Raw genomic sequence first — 18,680 nt, 5'->3', positions numbered from 1 at the left:
CGTCGTGTAAATTTGGCTTGTTCCTGCTCTGCGATGAGCTTGAGTTTGATACTGCGGGTGGTATGCACACGCGTGGCCAGCCACCCCTGGCCGCCCCCTCACTGAAGCATTGCGCCATCCCGCCGAAGAATTCCTTAGTCCCGCCCCGCCACCTATTGGTGAGCGCAAATAAATTTGGTGTTGCATTTGGCAGTGCCGAGACCAAGACTATGTGGTTTCAGTATGACACTTGCCTCATGCTACATGTTAGCATCTTCAATATGGTCTTTTGAGCGTAGATGTTGAGAAAGAAAAAAAAAACCTTTCTCAGGCAGCTGAAAATGTTACGGATAGCAAACCCTCGAGTAGGAGGAAGACAAAAATAACGTCCTTTAAAGTGGGATGGTTCTCAAATGCAGCAGCTTTGAGACACTCTCGAGACTCTGTTAGCAGTGACTCCGAACTTGGTGAAAATGCTAATTTAGCATAAGCACCAGTGATATATGTGTTAGCATGAAGCGCTAGCTTCGCATTACAGGCAAGTTGGCGCCAGTTGATTGCCTGTACTCGGGCTAACAAGTGCTAGCTAAGCGACGGCCTACAGAACAACTACTACCAGTCTGGAGAATTTAACAAGTCGTTAATATTGTGTCCGGAATTAAAATGAGGTCCTGATCTCACGTGGTGTCCCTGAAGCAGCTTGCTAGCTCACCTAAGGTCAAACAAGAAGCGAAACAATTTACAGATATATTTTTTTTAAAGGAGCAACTAATGTTGTCGTTTGAAGCTCAATAAAGCCTTTGCAATCTCAAATGGTGTTTTGCTGCATGGACGTTTATCGCGCCCCTCAAATGCCATCTATTGCCTTGTCGTCAGGGCGCAACGTGATGCTCACCGCTTCAATTAGCCACTCAACGTTGGCAGATGTTGATGTGATGTTTTTCTTCCGTTTGATGTCAGCGACACTGCCTACAAAAGGTGTTACAAATAAGAGTTTTTTTAATTAGTCACAAGAAAACGTTGACATGAACAAGCCGGTTAAAAAGTGCCAAGGCAAGTGTGCAAAATGTCTCAAGCGCTAATCCGCCGCGTTCACACGTGAACGACCGCGTCGTCGTCCTCTTCCGGCTCCCGACCCACTCGGGTGTCTCCGCAGGGGTCCGCGATGTACCTGTAGTCTCCACCGCCCCCGATAGCCAGCGCGGCGCCGGACGCCACCATCAGCCAGTCCCGCTCCTCCTCGTCCTCGGCGCCCCGCCTCCAGGGGGCGCTCGAGCCGTCGCCCTCTTGCGGGCCGGGTGCCCCGCTTGCCCCCCCGTCCTCCGGGCCTTCCCCCTCCAGGTTGACGTAGTGCAAGGACTCCTTGCGCGGGGCGGCGGGCGAAAAGCTAAGCCGCAGCTCCTCCAGCAGGACCGCCAAGTGCTGGAAAGCCGGCCGACATTTGGGCACCGGACTCCAGCAGCTGTGCATCACGTCGTAGCTGAGAAGGTCACATGACATCTTGTTACAATACTTTGGAGTCACGTGACATCACCGTACGGCGATGACAATCTTGCAAATCACTCGGATGTCAGAGCCAACCAGGGTCCCCTGACGACGTTGCGAGGTCAAAGTTCAGCGGTCACTCGTGACACCGCCACGTGCCGCGGCATCGTCATGAATGTCATCGCCGAGGCGTCACACGACACCCCGAAGGACTCACATGTCTTGTCTGCACTCGGCCGGTTTCTTCAGACGTTCTCCTCGGATCAGGTACTCGTAGATCTCCGAGTTCTCCACGCCGGGATACGGCGTCTGGCCGCGGGTCATCACTTCCCACATGGTGACGCCAAAGGCCCACTGACACACACAAAAGCAGGTTTTGAAGAATAGACAAACGAAAACAAAGGAAAAACAACTAAAAGTCAACTTTTAACAAGGAAGAGTGTCTTTTTTTTTAAATGTTGGTCAGTAAAAGATTTAAAATGCACCCAATTGCCTGAACTGATCCCCGAAAAAAAAAACGAGCGTTACTGCCATCTAGTGTAGTGGATGTGCAAATGCAACATTTGTTCTTGATGTGCTTTCTTGTTGTGGCGTGTCGTGCTATTCAAAGAGATTTTCACAAATCATGGATATATATTGCTCTCGAGTGACCAGGAGTGGCGCACTCTTCCCAAGATGCATTATGGGATACATCACGAAATATGTGTGTGTGTGTGTGTGTGTGTGTGTAGTACCACGTCGCTCTGCGTGGTGTAGACGTTATCGGCCAAGCTTTCCAAAGCGATCCACTTGACGGGAAGCTTGGAGACGGATCCTTGCCGGTAATAATCCCCCGAGTAGATCTTCTTGGAGAGACCAAAGTCCGCCACGCACACCACCATGTTCTCGTCCAGCCTGACGCAGAGCGCAGCGACACGTCACGCCGAACGGGGGTGCGCGACGACAAAAAAAGAGCGCGAGGACGACGACGGCGACTGACATGCAGTTGCGGGCCGCCAGGTCCCTGTGGATGATATTGCGATTGCTCAGGTATTCCATCCCCCGCGCCACGTCCAACATGAACTGGACCAGCACGCGCGTGGACAAGTCCTGATGGGAAAAAGGCGGATATGGAGCGCTATAATACAAGCATCCCCCCCCACCCCCCGACCGGAGCCCGACAGCGGCGATGCGGCCGCGCCGACGGGACGTACGAAGGGTTGGTCTCCCAGTCTGGACAGGAGCAGGAACGTGTGCAGGTCTCCGTGCTTCATGAAGGGCAAGACCACCATGGGGACGGGCAAACGCCGGGCGTGACGCCGGTGCAGACTCACCCCTGCGGGCGCAAGCGCGGCGCCCGTCAAAAGACGGCGGACTTTGCTAGCGCGGCGGGGGGCCATCTTTACCGATAAGCTGGATGACGTTGGGGTGGCGGAAGTCCTTCATGCGGGCCGCCTCCTTCAGGCACTGCTCGACGTCGTCCGACGAGGCCACGTCAGCTGGATGCGCCGCATGGGGGGGCGTGGGGGGGGGGGGGGGGGGACGTCATCGGGCTGCGAGGTTTAGAAGGCGCTCACCTTCGCGGGGCGGGGCAAACTCACATTTCAGGACCTTGACCGCCACCTTCCGGGCCGGGCGGCCGTCCGTCTTCAGGAAGGCCTCGCGCACCGAGCCAAACTCGCCTAAACGCAAACGGGGGCGCCGTCGGTCAACTTGCCGGCAACGCGGCGGCCGGCGAACGAACGGCTCGGCACCTTTGCCCAGCATGTGTCCGAGTAGCAGCAGCCTCTCGGGGATCAGAACGTCCTTCAGTTTGTTGTTGAGCTCCTCGCTGATACCCAGACTGTCCACTAGAGGGAGACACACACACACAAAACAGGAGTGCATCAATTAACCTCGTAGTGGGCGCGGCTAAAATGAGCGCGGGTGCTTCTCCAAAATAGTTCATCTGATAAACGATGAAGCAAATGCAATTTTTTAAATTAATTGGAGCTGGATAGTTCCTGGAACATTCCAGGCGCCCAACTCACGTGTCGAAACCAGCTGGTCCCCGGCGCTTCGGTTGAAGGATCGAGCGGCCGTGAAGGAAACCGTAGCGTCAGTGCCGTCGGGTGAGAAAGCCCAACTGAAGTAAGCGGCGAGGGGGGTGTGAGCCGGGGGGGTGGGACAACAACATCTCACAGACACAGACAAGATGGACTTGGTATTGTGACGCCGTCCCGTACCCAAAGTGCGTTTCCTTCCCGCCTCTCCGAGCCAAGGTGGAAAAGAGCAGCGCCAAGACGGTCAGTGCCAGGAGGGCGAAGAGGACCCCCACCCAAATGTGGCTGCGTTCTGTGGGGGCACCCGCGGGTGCCGCCACGGCGCCTGCATGGTCCCAAAAAAAAAATCTTCGTTAGCGTGACTGGATCATGCTTTTTGTGTCACAAAAAACGTACCCGCAGCAGGCAGGACCACAACGGGGGCGCTCCAGGGTCCGCATCCCACCGCCGTGCAGGCCGAGACTTGCACGGAAGAGTTGAAGAAGCGACCGCCGCTCGAAAGGCGGGCCCGCGGCACCTTGAACAGCAGAGGCTCCTGCACACACGGGATGTCCAAATTCATCCCGGATAAAATCGATCACTCCTTTAATCAATAATCGGAAACACTTGGACGACGTTCAATCGTCATTCGATCCGGAGGCTCCGTGCAAACGCACTCACGCTGTCAATCAATCAATCCAAGCAATGAGCTCACCTGTCGCTCCCCTCCCAGAATCCATCGCACCTTGTAGGCCAGCAGCTCCCCCTGAAGCTCCTCCTCCCGAAGCTCCGCCCACGCGAGGCTCAGCTGATGTTCCGACAAGTCAAAGGTCAGATTCCGAGGGGCCGCGGCGGGTACTGCGGGGACAAACGCAGCGCCTTGTTGACGCGGGCCGGCCGGCCTCGCCCTCCGCGGCGGCCCCGACCGGAGACTGGCGGGTCACCTGACTCGGGCGTCACGAAGCGCAACCAGGGGGAGAAGGGCGACGCCCCCACCTCATTGACACAGGACACCCGCGCGCTGTAGTTTGAGTGGCGGGTCAGACCGGCGAGGACGTGACGGTGAGGAGGGACCGACACCGAGAACTCGGGCAGGATCCAACGACCGGGAGACAACCGCTGGAGCTGAGGCGGGGGGTGGGGGGGGCGGGAACAGACCCATGAGACTAAATGAATGGCGATGTGTGCGAGACGTGCTAGCACCCCCGCGCACTTTGCACATTACCTGGACAACGCAGGCGGACAAGTCGGAGTGACCCGTGAAGCCCGGTTGCCACGACAACGAGGCATCGCCATCCGCCATCCAGTCAACCTTCAGTCCAGCCGGAGCCGCCGGCAGCGCTGTGGTGAGGCCGCATGTCGGGATGGTAAACGCCAAAACGCTAAGGGGTGGGCCGCTCGCCACAGGCCCAACGGCGCTCTCACCTTTGATGAAGACGCTTCCCGTTCTGGACACGGAGATCCCGCGGGCGTTGCGGGCCTCGCAGTAGACCTTCACCGTCTCGTTGACACCTGCGTGCCGACGACACGTGACTCGGGCCGCCTCGCTCCTGCCGGTTGGCTCGGCGGGCCACTTGAGGCCGGGATACGCGAGCTCTTACCGCGCAGCCAAAGGACGGAGGGGGAGGGAGAGGCGCCTCCCTCCTGGACGCCCCCCACCCACCACAGAACCTCCACGGGCTCGGGCGGTCCGACGGCACCGCAGGTCAGGTTGAAGGGCTTGCCGGGAAGCGTGGACACGTCTTGAGGCTCCTGAACAAAGTGGGGGACGCCTGGGGGTGGGGGGGGGGCACACGCGCAGACCGTGATGGCAGTCCTAGGGAAAAACCACCCGAACCGGCATTCCCGTTTGTTCTTCACCTTCGACCGTGATCCAGGCCCGTTGGGATGAGAATGTCCGTCCGTGGAAGTCGACCTCGCACCAGTACTGGCCCGCATCCTGCTGCTGGACCGACTTCACGCTGAAACACAAAACTGGACTTTGGACTGGGACTGGGACCACTTTGCGAGGTTCTGGTCGGCCGCTTCAGGGCAGCGTTTTAAAATCCAAATGTGTGTGGAGAGACCACGCGGCGAAGGTGAGAAACAGATGAAGCCAAGCGGCAACAACCACGTTTGCCACGTTGACCGAGCGGTGCCACCCCCCCCCGCGGAGCCCTTTGGTTGCGGCTACCTGTGGTAGGTTTCCCAGTGGTTCTCCCCGAGGGCGATGAACATCTGGTCGCTGCCGAGGAGCCGAGCGCCGTCCTTCATCCAAACCACCTCGGGCTCTTCCACGCCCTCCGCGGCGCAGCCCAGCCGGATGGCGTTACCCTGAGAGACCGTCTGGTTGCTCGGGTGCCGGCTGAACGTCACGCCGCCTGACGGATGACACGGAAGACACCTTGCGGCCTTTGTTTTGTTTTTGGGTGCATTTGAGCTCGCTTGAAAAAAAAAATCAACCGTAAACGCTCCTCTCACACACACACACACACACACACAAACGTGACATCATCCCTCTTCCCGTACATCCGCGCCGACGTCACCCCGCTGCGGTGATTTTGATGACGTCAACATGAGCTTGATCGATAACTTGATCGCTGGAATTCCAAATCATCGGAGAACGAAGGAGGCTCGCGCACACTTTCAACCGAGTCACAGTGCGAAAATGGATTGATTGAAAGTTGAGGGGGAAAAAAAGTGACAGTTATTCGAAGGTATCGAGTAGCGCACCTGACCCTGCCGCAAGCAATCAATTGGCCGATCAAAAATACCGACGCGGCGCACTCACCGATAGCGCAGCAGGTTAGCACGGCGACCAGCGCGAACCTCAGCACCAGCCCGAGCATGTTTGTTTGTCCGCCGTGAGAAAGTGCACTTTTGACCCCCCCCGGCCCTCCCGCCCTTGGCGCGCTCACAAACACGCTTGGCCGCTTCGATCTGACGTCAAGTCGCGGCGCAACAACGCAGAAGGAAAAGCGGGAGAAGACTTCTGGAACAAAGTTCCTCGTCGGCAGGCGGCTTGGTAACCACGGGGGAGGTTGCTTGCTGTGGGGGGCACCGCTTTGCCGAGGTTGTGACGGTGACGTCAGGTGACCGCACCGGATGTGGAATTCTACGCCTTCGAAATAAGACGCCTGCACCTATTTTCTGCTGACCGAAAAACATCAAGACAATTGGGAATCACGTTCAACCGCGGAGCTTTCTCGGCGATCGAGTGTCGAGCGCGTCGAGCTCACCGTGTAGAGCGGGGGGGGGGGGGGGGGGGGGGGGGGGGTCAAAGTCGGTCCCCGCGGTCCGCCGTCAGGCCCGTTTTCCAGCTCTCCACCTGATTCCAATCATCAGGCTGGTTCTGCTTCTGCTTGAGAGCTGCTCATCTGAATCGGGCGGGGGAGATGGAAATTGGGCAGGACGGTGGCCCTCCAAGGCTGGAGCTGGACACGCCCGGTGTAGAGGTTGTGGGTTCGATCCCGGCTCTGGCCTTCCTGTTGGCGTGGCTTTTCTCTGGGTACTCCGGTTTCCTCCCACATTCCAAAAATTCGTGAAGAAGTGTTCCTTCTTTTTATTGTAAGGTCTCCTTGAGTGTCTTGAAAGGCACTTAGAAATAAAATTCTTATTATTATTGAACACTAAATTTGAAGTGCGAGTGTGATCGTGGATGTTTGTTTGTCTCCGTGTTCCCTGCGATTGGCTGGCAACCGGTTCAGGGTTGCCCGAAGACAGCTGGGGTAGCTTCTGCACCCCCCCCCCCCCCCTAGTGAGGATAAAGCGGATCGGAAAATGGATGGCTGGATTGCATTGTATGTAATAGGCGGTAAATTGCCCCCAATGCAATAACGCACAAGATCCAGCAGGTGTCGGTGTTGAGCAACACAGATCAACATTTTGGTCAGTGTGATGAGATACCAATGAAGGAAAATGACATTACAGTACTTTATTTTTTTTACTGATATATCCAACCGATTGATTTATTGTCAATAAATACACTTGACAGTTTCTTTATTGAGCAATTGTTCATTGATTAAATTTAAATTGTGAATGACACTATGAAAGAATACAAGTTAATATTTGATCAACAAAAGCAACTTTTTTTTTTTTTTTTTTTTTACAAGCCCACATCATTAGTGAAAACCGTTTCGTGTCCTTGGTCGAGTCATCAGGTCCTTCGAGGTCTGCTTTTATGGTGAGACTTCATATCTCAAAAAGAAACAGAAATAGCTCGTCGCTGGCTAAGGGCAAACAACTCTTGGTGCAGTCGCCGTGATGCAAACGCACCGACATGGCCGACACGTCAACGCCATCGGACGAAGGGCGTCTGACGACTTTGTCTTTTCTGCATCCTCGGCGGGGCAAAAACATGCAGCCGATGAGCCTTTAGGGACTCAAAGAGAACAGTTTCCGTTTCCGCTCCGTTCCGTTCCTCTGGATGGCCGCGGCGGGGGCGGCGGGGGGGACAAATGACTTCCTGGCGGGACACAAGCGGCGCTAACTGGCGGGAAACACAACGGGATCGTCTTTTTGGCTCTTCTTCCAAATTCTCCTTTGCCGTTTTGCGTCGGAAGAGCAGGACAAGTCGGTGGCGGCTTTTCAGGAAAACTTCTTCTTGGTGGCGGTGAAACGCTCCATGTACTGCGAGGGAAGACGTGGCCATCAAATGCTGCTCTCCCATTGGCCCGAGCGCCGAGCGGGTCGCCGTAGCAACAAGACTTACATTGATATTTTATTGCCGTGCGGAACAAATGAATTTGCTTGCCAACCGGTCTTTTTTTTTTTAAGCGACTGCGGGGAATCCATTTTCACGGAAAAGGCCGAGCCACCAGTGGAACCCGTTAGCCGCGGCCGACCATGCTCGGAGCGCCCTCACCTTGTCGTAGCCCTCCAGGTCCCGGAGACTCTTGACCTCAAAGAGGTTTCCTTCCACCGAGAAGAGAGACACCTGCGACTCGTTCAGAACCGACAGCGGGATGGCGGCCAGGTCCAAGCAGTTCTCCTCCACGCGCAGAACTTTGAGGCGAGGGCACCGAGACACGTCCGCCGACAGCAGCGAGATCTGCAAGACCAGCGCAACTTCCGTGCTTCCCAGATCGCCTCAGTGACACTTTACAAAATCGATGTCGGGCGCGACCTTTGTTGAGCGCAAAGCCGACGACGCGAGCAAAAGCCAGGCCGGGGTTCTTTTTGGACCGGGCTAATTGTTTGGTACCTGGTTCTGGTTGAGGTTGATCTCAATGACTTGTAACTCTGACACCGCCGGCGGCACGCTCCGAATCTGGTTGCGGGACAAGTCCAGCAGATCCAGGTGTCTCAGGCCTCCGAGTCCGCTAGGGAACTCCGAGATGCGGTTCCCGGCCAGGATGAGGGTCCGCAGGGCCTTGAGCTGGTCCATGGTGGGCGGGAGATGCTGGATCCGGTTGGAACTCAGACTAAGAGTCTCCAGTTTCTTCAGCTTCCCGATCTCGTCGGGGAGTCCGCCTGAGGACCAAAAAAAAAGCAAGCCCGCGTGAGCTTCGAAGAGTTTGGCGCCTCGTTCCAGCGCCACTGACCTTTGGATCGTGACCGTTTGCACTCACCCAGCCTGTTGGCGTTGAGGGTCAAACTCCGGAGCTGCGCATAGATCCCAATGGAAGGAGGAAGCGACTCCAACTTGTTGTCAGACAAGTCCACGGTTCGGAGGTTTGCCTTAAGCCGCTGCAGTTCCTCGGGAAACTGAAGACCACAAGGTCCCGTATCGGGTCCTGTTAGCTTAGCATTGACAACTAGCAGCACCGACGCTTGGCGGGGTCCTCGGTCCTCGATCATATTAGAACACCATGACAGTAGAATCCACACCGCACTTCAAAATACGGACCATCAAACTAAAATGGGACCCAACCACACTGCTACATGACACGTCTCACCTCCGGAAGTCCTTTTCCAGTGAGCTGGAATACTCCCGTCTTCTGGGAAGTCTCCAGGTGGGACTTGAGAGCGCTGTTCCCCATCCGGACGGAAGGTCCAAACTTTCTCCGTCACAGCGGCGCTGTCCTGTCCTGCACATCAACGTCGATTGCAACCTCAATTTAAAAAAATAAAAGAAATTCAAGAAAAATCCACACGTCACGTGACACTGCGATTCAAAATATTCAACCGTCGCGGACCTCCAGCTGTCAATCAAATAAGACGGAAGTTCATCGGTACCAAAGTTGATGACATCAGCCTGTCGCCGGAGGCGCTAAATAGCCGGAGCATCCATGTCTGCTTGTTTAACATTCGTTATCATGAGTCGTAAAAGGCGACGAAAACTCGAACCACTCGACCAGAAAGTTCGGCCCACTCTGTCGCGTGTGCCTGTGTGTTTATGTTTGTGTTATGGGGCAGGGGGCGAAGCTAAAGTAACATAAGCGAAACATCAGTTAGCATGCTAAACGCTAGCATAGTTCCAGACTCGGCCAGGCGGCTCACTTACGTCACAAGTGACGAATTGTTACGCTCCTCTCGTAGTACAAGCTGCAGACGATTTAAACATCCATTATGTTGTTGAAAAACGTGTTTGACAGAAAATGTTTTTGAAAAGTTCAGAGAGCCGCCCTTGTAACCGTGAACAGATAATCCCCACACGTCACGACATATTACGCACGCGCAGTACACCGCCGTTTGTTTGTCTTAGAGGAAGTACGTCATCGTCACTCCGTATAATCATTTACAATTCATCGAGATTTGTAATTTGTCTCCACGCAAAAAGATCGATTTCATGACATTAATATTTCTGTCTGGAAAAGTTTGGTGACGTCCTGCTTCCTGTGACGTGTACTTCCGCCCAGCTGGCATCGTCCGACCGGAAGTAGGCGGCTGACGAAGACTCATTGCGCATGCGCAGAGTCTGTCAACAAAACAGCCCGGGCCGAGTGGCCGCGTCCAAAAATGTGATTTTCCACTTGTGATATTTATCGAACACCGCACGAGCGATTGATAAACGTCATGGACGCCGTGAAGGAGCGACTTATTCATTTCGCAGAAGAGGCTCACGGTACGACCGTCGATATTTTTTAAAGTGCCGACTTTACTTGTAACATACTTATGACTACCAATAGGCTAGTACTAATCATATTGGCACTATTACTATGCATACGCGATTAAAACCAATATCATTGATAACCTTACTACTAATACTGAATCTTCCTCGACTTGTTCTCATACTATTTGGATAACTTGTAGTTATCCAAATAGTATGAGAACAAGTGCTGCTAACACTTCCTACTCTACTCGTAACGTTTCAGATTTGTATCTGAGCCGATCGGTGCCTTACGTGGACGGTCCACCCGAGCCGCTGGACTTCTACCGCCAGTGGATCGCTCCCAACAAGCCGTGCATCATACGTAACGCCTTGGACCATTGGCCGGCTCTGTCCAGGTGGACGCCCGCGTACCTCAGGTAGGAGGCCAAGTTCAAAAGTCCCGCCGACGGGCGTCCGAGGACACCCGGCTGGAGCGCGGGCCTCTCGCTTCCCGTCTGCAGGGAGAAGGTGGGCTCCAAGGTCATCAGCGTGGCGCTCACCCCCGACGGCTACGCCGACGCCGTCAAAGGCGATCGATTTGTGACGCCCGAGGAGCGGCGCATGAGCTTTTCCTCCGTGCTCGACGTCATCCAAGGAAAGGTACGAATGACAACACTCCAAAGAGTCGACATGAGGGACTCCGATCAAGTACAAAAGTGCTTCACAAACTTCGCATCAGGTGAAGCAGCGCGGCGTGTTGTACGTTCAGAAGCAGTGTTCCAACTTAGTGGAGGAGCTCCCCGAGCTGACGGCCGACGTGGACGCGCACGTTGCCTGGATGAGCGCGGCACTGGGTGAGCGTGCTCGCTCGCTCGCTGGCGCCGTTTGACGCACGCCCGTCGCTGACTCCTTTTGTCCTTTGTTCAGGGAGGTTGCCCGACGCCGTCAACTTCTGGCTCGGCGAGGCCAACGCCGTCACGTCTCGTGAGATCTGCTCGCCGTGTTGCCTGATGGAAACAAAACAAAACCGAACAAAAAAAAAAAAGTTCCGCTTCCCGTTTCAGTCCACAAAGATCCTTACGAGAATCTTTACTGCGTCATCTCTGGACAGAAGGACTTCATCCTGCTGCCACCCACCGACAGACCCTTCATTCCTTATGGTAACCATAGCAACCGTGCTCACATCCTCCGGGCGAACCCTAGCGGGCTAACGAACGGTTACGCTCATCACCGTAGCAACAGATGGCCTTTACTTGCTAACCACAAATAGCAAACATTTTGGTAGCCGCAACCACGGTAACCACAGGAACAGTGCTAATGCTAACGTATGCTAACATCGTAAGCGAGCATAGCAACAGCAAGTCCAGTCACAACGGTGCCCGCGGCCGACCGGCCTTTACACGCTAACATCCCGTCGTCTGTCGTCGATTCTGCTAACCACGCGCCACCAGGCCTCTACCAGCCCGCGGTCTACCGCCAGAAGGACGACGGCGACTTTGAGATGGTGGACCGGAGCGAGGGCGAGAAGGTGCGTGCGTTCGAGCGGCGGAGACTCGCTCCGGCGTCCTCTCTTGACACCGCGTCCCCGCCGGCAGGTGCCGTGGATCCCCGTGGACCCGCTGGCCCCGGACCTGGAGCGCTACCCCGCGTACGGCCGGGCGAGGCCGCTGCGCTGCAGCGTGAAGGCGGGAGAGATGCTCTACCTGCCGTCCTTGTGGTTCCACCACGTCAGGCAGTCGCACGGCTGCGTTGCAGGTCGGTTTTTTTTTTTTTTTTTGAAAACACATTTTCAAAACAAAATTTTTACTTTTTAAAACTATACGCCGGCATGTTTTTTTTTTTTTTTTCTAGTGAACTTCTGGTACGACATGGACTTTGACATCAAGTACAACTACTTCACGCTCCTGGACGACATTTCAGCCGTCACCTCCCGACACTGAGCCGACCGCCGGCCTGCAGCGCGCCGCAGAGCCACACGGGGGCGACGTGACAAATGGTGTCGCGTCGCAAGGGGCTCGATGAAACTCAACTCCGACTTGATGAGGACTTGGTGTTAACCGTGTCACCCAGAGGCAGAGCCAAAATAGTCGCACCCGCGCATTTTCGTTCATGAAGCGCCAACTGCAGACGCGACCAAAAACTGTCACCTAAGTCGCCACGCAAGTCGCTTGCTAAGAGGGGAAAGTACCTCGGTTCAAGCGTCACGGCTCAGTCCGCTCCCGAATCCCACTCGGGAAGATCTTGCCCTTGATGTGGGGCTGCCCGCCGCGTACGTACTTTGTCCAAACTCGCGACTGCCGTCAGAAAATGTCAAAGTTTTAAAATGGCCGCCGGCGCAGGTCACCGTTGGCTTGCTTTCATTCTGATTAAATCCGAGAAGGACAAGCCAACAAGTTGGAGGCTCTTATCAAATTTTTTTTTTAATCGGTCTTTTTATTGCAGCATCTTCAATACACCAACTTGGCTTTCTTAAAAGTCATTTTTATGTACACGTAAACAAACATCGCGTCCCTCCCCCAAAAACAAAGTAAAGAAATGTAAAATGGCCGCCCGAGCCGCGACTTCCAGTTGCGGAAGCGAGTCCTGCCCGAGACTCCTTCCTCAGCCGACAAAAGTCAGGGAAGAGGGAGGGGGTGGTGGTGGTGGGGGGGGGTTGCCACGCAGCTCAGTCGTCGGCGCTCCCGCGGCAGCCGGCGACGTAGGCGGGCACCCAGCGGTTGTCGTGGAGCCCCACGTTGCAGCCGGGGGCGTCCCGGCGCAGGCGGCGGCAGCACAGCCAGAAGCCGGGCCCGAACGGCAGCGCCTGGCAGTACGGCTTGTGGTGCCAGCGGCACGGCGAGGCGTCGCCGCGCCCGTAGCGCCGCTTGCACTTCTTGCAGGGGTCGTCGCGGTAGCGGGGGTCCGACACCCACAGGGAGTCGGCGGGCCGCACGCCGTAGCTCTCGATGAGCGACTTGAAGTAGCGGCAGGCGCACTTGAGGGCCGCCAGGCTGCGGGTGGGCAACAGCGCAAAGACGCCCGCCAGCACGTCCTGCGGCAGCGTCGCCAAAGTGGCCGGCGGCTCCAGCAGCTCGCCCAGCCGCCGCCTCGTCTGCGCAAAGTCATCGGGCGCCGCCGCCTCCGCCTGCGACTCGTACCAGCGGACGCCAGGGGGCGGCGGCGAGGGCGCGGAGAGAAACAGCAACCCGGGAGGGGGCTCGGTCTCCCCGAGCGAGGGCGGCGTCTCCGGAGTCGCGGCGCCGCCCGCAGGGGGCGACCGGGAGCGTTGGGTCGGGTCGTCGCGGCGAGCGTCGGCCGGAGGGGACGCAGCGGGACCGGCGGTCAGCAGGAGGCGGCCCACCCACCTCCTCGGTGTCGTGAAGGCGCCCCCTCCGTCGCGACGCTGCAAACACTCCAGCTTGGCCACCACGTCCGACACGCGCACGCTCTCCGGGTCCTCCGGCAGGGGGGGCAGCCCGGCGTGGCGCCCGCCGCTGCGGCGCCGCCGCTCCAGGAACGCCACCATGGCGCCCACCGACACCTTGGGCTCCGCCCCCTCCGCCCAACTCCGGTCCGAGGCGCCGGCGTCGCGCCGGAGGTTTTTGTGGCCCGCGGACCTCCGCCGTCGCTTGGCGTCGCCATTTTCCCGCCGGCTGCTCTTCACCTTCCCGGCCCGGGTCGAGGGGGCGCGGACGGAGGCGGAGTCCGGAGCGAAGAGGGCGATCTTCTCGCGGACGTGGCCCGGCTTGATGACGGCGCACATGTCAAGGAAGGCGGCGGGATCGTCTTTGGCCGGACAAAGCGAGAGCGGCGGCGGCGGGCAGGCCCGCCCCCTCAGCGCGTTGCCGGCGATGGCGCCGAGGGGGCGGCGCCCGCCGCCGTTGACGGCCCCGGGCGGCGTGCCCCTCCCCGACACATCCACGCGCAGCTCGGAGCGCAGCGGCTTGACGTGCATGGCGGGCCTGGAGACGGGGAAGCGCACGTCAACTTGACGAGGTCGCCGCGTTGGACGAGCGCGGGCGGCCTGGAGGCGGGCTTTACCTCCAGATGGCGCCGCGATTGGCTTAGGGTCAAAGGAGGAGGAGCCTGGTTTGACTGACGGCTTGTCACATGTCGCGCCGGGTGAGCGCGACGAGGGCTCGTCAACGGGTGATGACCTGCGGGGTTCAAAGTTCAGGCGGGACACTCACCGTTTGGCAATCGGCAGGAAGTGACGCGTCGCTTATTCTTGACGTCAACAACATTTGCGACAAAGTGAGCGCAGAGTAAAGTTCGGCGAAAACTCAACAGGCGCTGCTTTCTCTTTGCTCATCTTTTCTTCACGCTTCCTTCTTTCATTCTCCTGACGTTCCCTTTTCCTCCACTGAGCTCCTCTTTCCACCTGCTTCCCCGCCCCCCCCCCCCAAATCTTCTGCCTCTTCTTGCTTGCTTCGCTTCTCTCCTCTCCTTCGTCCCTTCCGTCATTCCTTCATTTTCTCTTGGCTTCTTTTCCTTATGCCATTATCCCATTCGTCCCCCCCCCCCCCCTTGTACCTTCCTTCGCCTTCTCCCAACGAGTTCGCCATTTGCACGCAACACCGAGCTCTGCGCACTGCCCCGGGAGGCGGTGATCGTCGTGACATGCGTACACCGAACGCTCAAGTCGACTTGAAAAGGCCCAAACGCTCAAAAACGGGAGCCGCGAACCCTCGTCCAACGGCGCCGCGGACGCCCGATACGGGCGCACACCTGGTCGGCGGGGTCGCGTCCGTCACTGGGCTCGATCGATGTGCGCAATGTTTGTTAGCATCGCAAGCTAACGGGCGCGAGAGGCCGACAACAGACAGCGCGACTCACCTGATTCCGAATCGTCCTTGGTAGGCCGGCGACGGCGCCTTCGGGGGCCTCCCAAGAAGGCTCGGGACGCGCGGGGCACTCCCACGGCGGACGAGACCTTGACGTCGGTCTTCACTTTGGCTTTTACCTCCGGCTGGAGCCGCGGCGCCGTGACGTCACTGGACGTACGAAGATCGTCTACGGTGAAGAGGATAGCACGCACCTGCGCTCGTTTCGTGGAGTGATACTTTTTTTTCCTGATCTGCTTCATGCTCACGAGGGTCGCAAACGGGAGGGGACACGAATAGCAAAAACTGTGCGAATAGATCTCATCATAGCGTTCAGTTTTGAGAGAGAGAGACAGGTTGTGAAAAAGTTTTTTTCTTTTCATGAACAATACGGGTGTCTGTCACATGACGTATGAACTCAGACTCAGGTGAGAATTGGATATTTGTTTTTTAAGCATTCGATGATGCTTTCTTCCTTCATCCAGATTTTTCTTCCTATGTTCTTTTCCATTAACTGACAAACAAGTGTCATGGGCTTCAAGCCGACTTTATTTTTCAGACTCCGGCAGGTGTTGACGGACTGCGTTCAGAGGTCAGAGGTCACTGTATGCTGACGTGCGAAAGGGACAGGTCGTTGTAGATGTCCAGACTTCGGATCTGACCGGGGTTTCCACCGCGGTGCTTGAAGTCCAACAGGTGAGAGCCTTGAACGGACACCACAAAGGCGCTCGACGTGCACTCGATCTTCAACTGAAACGCACACACGGAGAAATTCAAGGGCGCAAATACAGACGGACACACAGAAACACACTCGCGCAGAAGTTTTTGTTAGCGTTGCTATTATGGCGCGTTCACCTCGAAGGGCTGGCCGGGCGTAAAGGGGAAGCGCGACAGGTTCCTCTCCTCGCTGCCCCACCTGCCGCCGATTTTGCTGTTCCTCACGATCACCTTCCTGCCGCTCTCGTTGAAGCGAGGGTTGAAGTGGAACGCCAGATCGCTGCCGGTGGAAAGGTCCACCGTCACCCTGCAGGCAGCGCGCAGCCACGTTAGCGCTTCTCGGCGGCAGCCGCAATGCGGCCGTCGTCTGCGTCGCTATCGTTTGGTTGCTCGCGATGATCGTGAGCGTCAAACGTTTTCTCCTTGTCATCATTATCGTCTTGGCTGTTCTCATGTCACTGTCATCGTCATTATTGTCACGATCGCGTTTGCCGTTCTCATTCGTTTCGTCGACCGAAGCCGGTTTTGCGGACGATGAAGAGGAACGTCCGCAGTGTCTTGCCCCCAAATGCCGGCGAGCCGCAGGGCTCCGTCCTCAGCCCCTCGCTGTTCGCCCTGATGACCCCGGGACCGCGGAAATCGGGAAATCTCGGCCCGGTCTGGCAGCTGCGCCAAGGAGTGCGGCTCCCCATGGGACTGCCGACTCCCTTCCGTCCTGACCGCATCGAGAACCTAATGAAGGACTGTATCTCAGTCTGGTTTGGCGCCGCCAAGGCCGGCGGAGATGAACATCCGGACTCTGCCCCCCTTGCATCCGAGACATTGTCCCCAGGCGTTGCCCGAGCAGAGCACAGCACAACACCCCCACCCCCACCGGACCTTAGCCACACCCCACCGCGGACTTTTTCACTGGCGCACGTGGTTCCGCGGTCTCCGCCGTCTAAATCTCAAAGACACGGCTGTCAAAATTGTCAAAATTGTCATCCGACTGACTTGTCAGCTTTGGGTTTGATGCTTCCTTTGATGTGAATGACGCTTCCGCTTCTCAGGCCGTTGGGGATCTTTTGGCTGTACGGGACCGTCTGGAACACAAACGGCAGGCCTTTGTTTTGGGAAGATCACCCATCCAAATTGTTCTGCGCAAGTTGAGACGCGCGTGTGCGGCGGTACCAGAGAAGTGTTGGCCGCCGTTCCGGGAGATGGAGCGGGCCAGTCCCCGCTACCTTTTGACGGGGACGGCCACTGACCTCCGCCTGTGGCCGGGGGCTGTCCTCCGGGCCACCCGCCTGCGGGCTGCTGTCCGGGCTGCTGTCCGGGCCACCCGCCTGCACCGCCGCCAGCGGGCTGCTGTCCGGGCCACCCACCTGCCCCCCCGCCAGCGGGCTGCTGTCCGGGCCACCCGCCTGCCCCCCCGCCAGCGGGCTGCTGTCCAGGCTGCTGTCCGGGCCACCCGCCAGCAGGTTGCTGTCCGGGCCACCCGCCTGCCCCTCCGGGCCACTGGCCCGCACCCCCACCGGCACCTCCGGCAGCGGGCTGCCCTCCAGGCCACTGACCTCCGGGACCTCCGCCCCAGGTGGGGTTGGCGGGCGCACCTGGTGACAGAGGTGAAATGGGCCGAGGACTCGTCACGAGCGTCAAATCTCACCACGGCAAAACTTACCGGGCCGGTTGGGCTGTTGCGGCCAAGCCAGGCTTCCTGCCGATTGGGTGCCGGCCCCAGAGGGGGCGCCGTCGTCAAGAGCGTCGCTGAGCTGACAGGTAAACGACAACGACAAAAAGTCAACACGACACACAAATACCTTCGCCGGGTGTCCGTAAATGCAGCACATCATAAAGAGGGTGCGGCACGTCCATTGGAATGTTCTCTATGAACACGCACCCACACACACACACACACACACGGGTTCTGAGACACCGAGAAGACAAAAAACGAGACTTACATTCATCTTCTGTGCTGACGCGGACAGACGAGTGCCAACTTGAAGAAGAATACAAACTGGTTTGAGTGACGAGCAAAAATGTGCGTCATGGCGCCGTCTCACGCTCACTCCGACCCAAACCAAACGAGACGGCTCAAGCCAAATGGGAGAAGAAAGATGAAAGAAACAAGTTGACCTTTCAACTTATTTCTTTTGCCTTTTTCCTGCCGTCATGAGCTGATGGTGACGGCAACGAACGATGAACTCAATCAAAGCAAAGAAGCGATAAAAGTGAGAAAGTTCACCTTACCTGTGCCGCGCCGTCGAGTTTGTGTGCAAATTCGAGTGTGTGCGTAAGCCTCGCCTTGTTTGCAACCTCAGGCCACACCCTCGGATGAATTCTTGCCTTCGTCTGTTGCCATGACAGCATAGAAGTGACATGCAAAACAAACACACACACACTTCACACACACAACAGGGACAACATTCTTCACACACAATTCAGCCAACGCGCATGCGTGTAAAAAGTCATTGTTGAAGGAACGTTTCCTGGTCTGTCTGAAGTCAGTCAATCCCACAGGTAAGCGGAGCTGCGCTCTTGGCACAGATTAAGGATAGCAGACCGCGTCGATCGTGACGTTTGGCTCAATTGCAGCGAAAGGGTTCAAAGCAGTCGATTGATCGATTGATGACGTCAAGAAAAAAATACTGTTGCCATGGTAACAGGACCTCAATCATCACCCAAAGACAACCGTCATGACTTTGGGCGATCGTTTGATTCCACATCCTATACTTTTTTTGCAAAAGAGAAACAAAAAAAAAGCTC

At 56.9% G+C, this 18,680-nt stretch overlaps 6 protein-coding genes across 10 annotated transcripts in view; 2 read left to right on the top strand and 4 right to left on the bottom strand.

Annotated features, from left to right (window-relative positions):
* The window catches only part of LOC127614745 (cofilin-2-like), an 84,599-nt gene that overhangs the window by 29,072 nt on the left and 36,847 nt on the right, over positions 1 to 18,680 (top strand). The window lies entirely within an intron of this gene.
* tyro3 (TYRO3 protein tyrosine kinase) lies at positions 1,055 to 6,551 on the bottom strand. Its single transcript, XM_052086098.1, has 19 exons — positions 6,235 to 6,551; positions 5,638 to 5,824; positions 5,325 to 5,425; positions 5,066 to 5,236; positions 4,890 to 4,976; positions 4,690 to 4,805; positions 4,409 to 4,589; positions 4,180 to 4,322; positions 3,882 to 4,020; positions 3,669 to 3,810; positions 3,474 to 3,568; positions 3,198 to 3,293; positions 3,045 to 3,125; positions 2,850 to 2,942; positions 2,658 to 2,779; positions 2,444 to 2,553; positions 2,199 to 2,358; positions 1,682 to 1,818; positions 1,055 to 1,459 (listed from the first exon to the last, which is right to left on the bottom strand). Exons 1-19 carry the CDS (start codon positions 6,290 to 6,292, stop codon positions 1,072 to 1,074), a joined length of 2,607 nt encoding a protein of 868 aa, XP_051942058.1. The 5' UTR covers positions 6,293 to 6,551; the 3' UTR covers positions 1,055 to 1,071.
* lrrc57 (leucine rich repeat containing 57) lies at positions 7,426 to 10,118 on the bottom strand. 2 transcript variants are annotated; one of them, XM_052086115.1, is made up of 6 exons: positions 9,889 to 10,118; positions 9,341 to 9,496; positions 9,014 to 9,149; positions 8,647 to 8,915; positions 8,308 to 8,493; positions 7,426 to 8,072 (listed from the first exon to the last, which is right to left on the bottom strand). In XM_052086115.1, the coding sequence occupies exons 2-6, from the start codon at positions 9,422 to 9,424 to the stop codon at positions 8,031 to 8,033; spliced, it is 717 nt and encodes a 238-aa protein (XP_051942075.1). In that variant the 5' UTR covers positions 9,425 to 9,496; positions 9,889 to 10,118; the 3' UTR covers positions 7,426 to 8,030. The 2 variants fall into 2 exon arrangements, with proteins under 2 accessions (XP_051942075.1, XP_051942076.1); XM_052086116.1 differs by having other exon boundaries at positions 9,341 to 9,472.
* Positions 10,265 to 12,801, top strand: jmjd7 (jumonji domain containing 7). The gene is made up of 9 exons (XM_052086107.1): positions 10,265 to 10,449; positions 10,700 to 10,853; positions 10,938 to 11,076; positions 11,156 to 11,270; positions 11,344 to 11,400; positions 11,481 to 11,576; positions 11,868 to 11,944; positions 12,012 to 12,171; positions 12,268 to 12,801. The coding sequence occupies exons 1-9, from the start codon at positions 10,401 to 10,403 to the stop codon at positions 12,354 to 12,356; spliced, it is 936 nt and encodes a 311-aa protein (XP_051942067.1). The 5' UTR covers positions 10,265 to 10,400; the 3' UTR covers positions 12,357 to 12,801.
* Positions 12,829 to 15,616, bottom strand: fbxo34 (F-box protein 34). The gene is made up of 3 exons (XM_052086106.1): positions 15,232 to 15,616; positions 14,437 to 14,552; positions 12,829 to 14,357 (listed from the first exon to the last, which is right to left on the bottom strand). Exon 3 carries the CDS (start codon positions 14,348 to 14,350, stop codon positions 13,082 to 13,084), a length of 1,269 nt encoding a protein of 422 aa, XP_051942066.1. The 5' UTR covers positions 14,351 to 14,357; positions 14,437 to 14,552; positions 15,232 to 15,616; the 3' UTR covers positions 12,829 to 13,081.
* On the bottom strand, positions 15,750 to 18,213 carry lgals3b (lectin, galactoside binding soluble 3b). Of its 4 annotated transcripts, XM_052086111.1 has the most exons (8): positions 18,165 to 18,213; positions 17,876 to 17,913; positions 17,596 to 17,686; positions 17,417 to 17,527; positions 17,106 to 17,299; positions 16,929 to 17,017; positions 16,074 to 16,242; positions 15,750 to 15,968 (listed from the first exon to the last, which is right to left on the bottom strand). In XM_052086111.1, the coding sequence occupies exons 2-8, from the start codon at positions 17,879 to 17,881 to the stop codon at positions 15,819 to 15,821; spliced, it is 810 nt and encodes a 269-aa protein (XP_051942071.1). In that variant the 5' UTR covers positions 17,882 to 17,913; positions 18,165 to 18,213; the 3' UTR covers positions 15,750 to 15,818. The 4 variants fall into 4 exon arrangements, with proteins under 4 accessions (XP_051942071.1, XP_051942068.1, XP_051942069.1 ...); XM_052086108.1 differs by lacking the exons at positions 17,876 to 17,913; positions 18,165 to 18,213 and having other exon boundaries at positions 17,596 to 17,784; XM_052086109.1 differs by lacking the exons at positions 17,876 to 17,913; positions 18,165 to 18,213 and having other exon boundaries at positions 17,106 to 17,204; positions 17,421 to 17,527; positions 17,596 to 17,779.

This window comes from Hippocampus zosterae, chromosome 14, assembly GCF_025434085.1.
Source record: "Hippocampus zosterae strain Florida chromosome 14, ASM2543408v3, whole genome shotgun sequence".
Taxonomy (NCBI): domain Eukaryota; kingdom Metazoa; phylum Chordata; class Actinopteri; order Syngnathiformes; family Syngnathidae; genus Hippocampus; species Hippocampus zosterae.
The sequence above is the reverse complement of the archived record's forward strand: the minus strand, read 5'-3'. Positions and strand labels throughout refer to the sequence as shown.